The sequence below is a fragment of the Geospiza fortis genome, unplaced genomic scaffold, assembly GCF_000277835.1.
Source record: "Geospiza fortis unplaced genomic scaffold, GeoFor_1.0 scaffold173, whole genome shotgun sequence".
NCBI classification, from domain to species: domain Eukaryota; kingdom Metazoa; phylum Chordata; class Aves; order Passeriformes; family Thraupidae; genus Geospiza; species Geospiza fortis.
The window spans coordinates 593877-598962 of NW_005054334.1; the positions used below are offsets into that span (position 1 = coordinate 593877).

The 5086-nt window shown below is 37.1% G+C and overlaps 1 protein-coding gene across 1 annotated transcript in view; it reads left to right on the top strand.

The window, feature by feature from the left end:
* The window catches only part of RIC8B (RIC8 guanine nucleotide exchange factor B), a 28385-nt gene that overhangs the window by 19306 nt on the left and 3993 nt on the right, over window positions 1–5086 (top strand). The window contains exon 8 of the mRNA XM_031057736.1: window positions 1149–1268. Coding sequence (XP_030913596.1) covers window positions 1149–1268 — 120 coding nt within the window. The remainder of the gene's footprint in view (window positions 1–1148; window positions 1269–5086) is intronic.

Genomic DNA, 5086 nt, shown 5'->3' on the forward strand with positions numbered 1-5086 from the left:
GCTCAGTTGATTTTTATTAGTTGTAATTGACTGGGTGCTAGAAGTTTTAGTTTGTCATATTACGTCTAGGATTTTATGCCATTTTAAAGATGTTCTGAAATTGTTGATAGTGGACATCTGAAGCGTTAACATTATTCTTCTGTTTTACTCTGTTTTCCTTGAATTACACAGACATGATTAGGTGCATGGTGGGTGCTTGTGGTTTATTGAAAGATTCCTGTCAAGGTACATGAACAAAGGACAGGATTAAGTGTATGAGATTTAGGAGTTGCATTGCTTCTACACTAAGAAATTAACTCTAAACCAGGAGGTTTCTTTTTATTTCTGCACTTTAGGATTTTTTTTCTTGCTGTTTCCTCTATACTCTTCTTTCAAAAGCCTGACATTCACTTATATGCATATAAGTAAAACTATAACATCCATTTAGTTAAAAGCTAACGCTTACACAAAGCATTCAGGATAAATGTCAGTTGATTTATGCATCTGATTTTCTGTATTGCTGTTAAATATCTGTGATTAAAATGTTTGAAAGGATAATGTGCCCTGAAAGTTTTCTTTAGAACTACTTCTCTGCTTTTGTTACTTACCATTTCTGTATCACTGTTCTTTTGTATTAACAGTGAAAATAAAGCTGACTTTGTAAATGCTCAAAGTGAAGTAACTTAATTTGGTTTGAGCAAAAAATCATGATCATGGAAGGGCAACACTTAACTAATTTAATGGAAAATTAACTGGAACCTGTCTATATTTTTAAAATCAAGCCTGTACAGAATTAGTTTCAGACATGTATCTGTCATCCAGTTCCCTATTTATGATTAGTACTAATGACATTGTTGTTGTTACCATCATCATTCCCCTTGTTTCAAACTGTTCCTCTCTGTGTTCCAACAAGAACTCCCAGCCTGTGTGTTTTTGAGCGCTGACAAGACATTAATACAGTGAATCCACACAAAGATTCAGTCACGATTCATGAGAAAATAGGGTATAAATATGAACCTTGTCTATTTATAACAAAACCTTTTGTGTGCAGTTCAGACAGTTTTAGTCTTGATGGTTTCTGTGAGTTCTTTCTGTTTCCTGCTATTAAGAAGATAGAAAACATACCTATTCCTGCAGAAATGTAAACTGTGTTGTTTTTTCACCTCCAGCATTAACCTTATCACTGGTCACTTAGAAGAGCCAATGCCCAATCCAATGGATGAAATGACAGAAGAACAAAAAGAATATGAAGCTATGAAGCTTGTCAACATGTTTGATAAACTTTCCAGGTATTGTATTATGCTTTTGAGAGGCAGCTTGTGTCCTGGCTCTTTACTAAGGTCTAGTGCTTCAAAATAATGCTAGAATCGACTTCTTTGTAGGATTAGGACCACTTTAAATGCAGAGAAAATGTTTAGCACTTCAAAGAAAAGAGTGATATGTTGTAGGACTTCAGAGGAAACCTCTTTTGGAGAGGATTGGACAGAATTGGGAAGAGCTGGGTATTTTCCCCAAGTTAATGAGCAGCATCTCATTGTAACTACTTATGCCTGCTACTACATGAAGAGCAAATACAGTGTGAAAATAGTTGTTGTCAGAGACAATAAATTGTATAATGGAGCAATTAAAAGGGGAATTGCAGTTAAGACTTACTGTGGATTGATTAGGTTAAATGTGGACTGGATTACAAATCAGCCTTTGTAATTTGTTTTATGTGACAAAGGTAATGCCATGAAAGAAATGGGTACTTAGTGTGACATAATGGTGTTACAGTATTGATACAGAGTGTTGATCTTCAGTTCATAACTTTCTATGCACAAAAGAACATAGACCTGTGCTCTTATCTCTAGCTTTTTTTCTCTTTGGCTCAATATGCCTAGAATTTACTGGAGTTTTTTTTCCCATACTTCAAGCCATACTGGAGTGATTGCCTGTATTTTTTTTAATTCATAAGTAAAGTTACATTCTTGAGAAACACTTATGTGATACTAATTTGCCATTGAACTGAGCTGTAGGAGGTAAATATTTAAGGGCATCCATTCTTCAAATGTGGGAAAAACTCATCAGCTAGAAATGTGCTTGTTTTGTGAGAGTCTATAGATAGTCAATTAACAAGATCTATTGAGAGAAATTCAGCGAAACAAGTTTTTACATCTCTTTTAAGGATTATGAGTATAGCAAAAGGTACAGGAGAATCTGGATTTTACATTAGCTGTCAAAAACTGAATTACAGGCAGGATTGAAAGCAGGGAAGGAACTTAGAACAACTGATCTGAGACTATCAATGAAGTAATTGGATATTTTTTTCACATTATTTGCAGAGAAGGCAACCGTACCACATCATAGTCTTCTTAGGAAAGAGAAGTAAATGCAATGCACATGTAATCTTAATTGAATCGTTGCTATGTTAAGCTAGAGAATTAAGATGCTGAGCATCAAGGGTACCACAATAAAATTACTAAATGGTGTAAAACGTTCTTTGAAAGTAAGATTAAGGCTGCAGACAAGCTGAGACTGAAGGCAGTTGCTGTCACTGCAGCAGTTACACAAAAACTCCCAATGGTTACTGTGGCACAAGAGCCCTTTCAGTTTGGAGGGTTGGAGGCACCTGCTGCAGTGCCTGCCACAAGCTGACAATGACTGAGCAGCTGCTGCTCTGTGTCACCACTTATCCTCTTGGCCAGCAGCATTGCTGTCACCTTGAGCCTTCTGTGCTCCCTACATTCACCTGCAATTTCTTTTATAGTACTTACACTTCTTCAAGGCTTGTAGGGTTTTTGTTTGTTTGTTTTGTATTGTGGTTACTGTGGGACAGTGTTGTTTCTATGATCCCTTTAGGTGCGGTGATGACATGAATAAAATCATTTCACTGTTCTTCCCACACTTTTTGTTTTACTAAAAATAGGGGAGGAGGAAATGCTGGCAGGAGGGAAAAAGAAAGTAAGACTTGGAATTGGGAGGTTGTGGGATGTTTTTCATGAATGTAATTGAGTGCAATTGTGGGCCCTGCAGATGTTAAACAACATGGGAAGTTGCCAGTCTTGCATACAAGAAGGCGTTAGTACCATGCTGATAGTAGTGGGAGTCCCTCCATGGTTTTGGAACAAGAAACTTGTGCTGCCTCCAGCTTGAGGAGTGCTGGGAGTTTGCAGACTTAAATCTACATGGAATGCACTTCTTACCCTTGGTTTGCACCCTACAGATGCAAAGCAGAGGTTGCTTGGTTGGAGTTTTTGGTTGATTCTGGGGTTTGAGTCTTCCTTTGAGGCAGAGAGCTCATGGCAGGTTTCCTGCTTCTGCTTTTCTCTCTTGTCATCATAGGAGGGGAAATGTGCCATGAACAGGTTCAGTTTGATGCACTGCTTTGCTTATAGAGGGGAGGAAGTTGGAACAGGAATGAACAACTTCTCCTCTTGAGCAAGTTTATATAATTTAATGTAACCTGAACAGGAGCTTAGAGTAAGCTTGTGTGATGTACAGCAAAACAGGTTTACTTAGTTCACTGGTATTGTCCCAGCAGTGGAAACTAAGATTTAAAGAACTGCCACACTTTTATTGAAGAAAAGTATGAAAAAAAGTTGAAGGACTGACAAACTTGTCAACTTCCTTCCCTGACTGATTAAAATAATTAGGCCAGTTTGTCACTGGGGCGCTTCAGATTTGACTTTGACTGGCTGAATATGAGAACTCACAAAACAAATTTTCCAAGCAGTACTACTTCACTGGGAAATTATAGCCTTCGTTAAGGGCTGCTGAATGTTTGCACTGTACCCTTTCTAAACGGTTTATTGAAGTTATAAGTACAAAGGGACATCTTTTTCCTAGTTGTGTAGTATGCTTTTCAGGTTTGTTTTTATTTTCGGTGTTGGCACTGAAAAATAGAAACTTTCTGAGTTTCTATTGATGTAAAACTGATTGATGCTTTTGGTCATTTCAGGTCATACTTCCCAAGCTTTTCTACTCTTTTAGGTTATTGGTGTTTGGGCCTGTTTATGAGGTAATTGATCATCAACAAGGCTAAATTAAAATTAATCACCCAGTTTTATTTCTCAAAATACTTGTGGGATAAGCTGAATGTAGTTATGAACCCATTTCCCCTGTGCCAGTATTTTAACATAGAGTCGGATTCTGCAAAGGCTTTTATAGAAATTAGTATTTTGATCAAATTTGGCTGAGTGAGATTACTTTTTTAAAATCATCAAATACATACAAATTATAAGTATAAATGAACATGAGAAATCTCAATGACTGCATTTCTTGGGAGATGTATATACTACTTAGGCTGATCTTGGATGCCTGAACTTGGCCCTGATGTAACTCTGTGGATTTTGTCTTCAGTAGTGTCTTGTTGGTTCTTTGAGAACTGTTTGATGACTGTAAATCGGTGTCCTCTGTGCATGATGCACATCTTTCAGCTTTGAAAAACTCCACAGATCTGCAAGGATTTAACTCAGCCTTCCATTTTTTTTGCAGAACATCTAGTTAGCCACCTTAAGGCAGTGTCGTGTGATATTCTGCCATAGAATAGATTATTGGAGATACTCTGTGTTAATTAAAATGTCTGGGAAAAAATGCTAACATTTTTTCTATTATAAATGGTAGGTAGAATTGTATATTAATTGACTAATTTAGAATGTCAGGATGCTTTTCCCCAGCCAACCTTGTATTAATAGCAAGAATCCTTTTGCTGATAAAATGGTCTCCAATTATCACAGCTTGGGTTTTGTTGTACGTTGAACAGAAGTCAACAAAACAAGTAATAGAACCTGTCTAAATAAGGTACCATACTCATTAAAAACACAAAATTAATCATAGGATCAATGAAGAAGGCAATGCTACATGGAGTTTGTTTTTTTCTTCCCCTTTTTAATCATAGAACAAAATAATGTTCCCTGAAAGGATCGGAACTATTATGTGGCACTCAATTATAAGGAGGTGAATAGGTCCCCAAGACGCTGTTTTATCAAAGGGACAGGCCGGTGTTTACATGATGGCTGTTTGATTACAGACACCATCATTAATTCTGTGTGGCAGTGCTGCCCTGCAGTACAGACAGCGGGCAGGAGAGAGTCACCCTTCAAAACAAGGCAATGATTTTTGAGTGGTT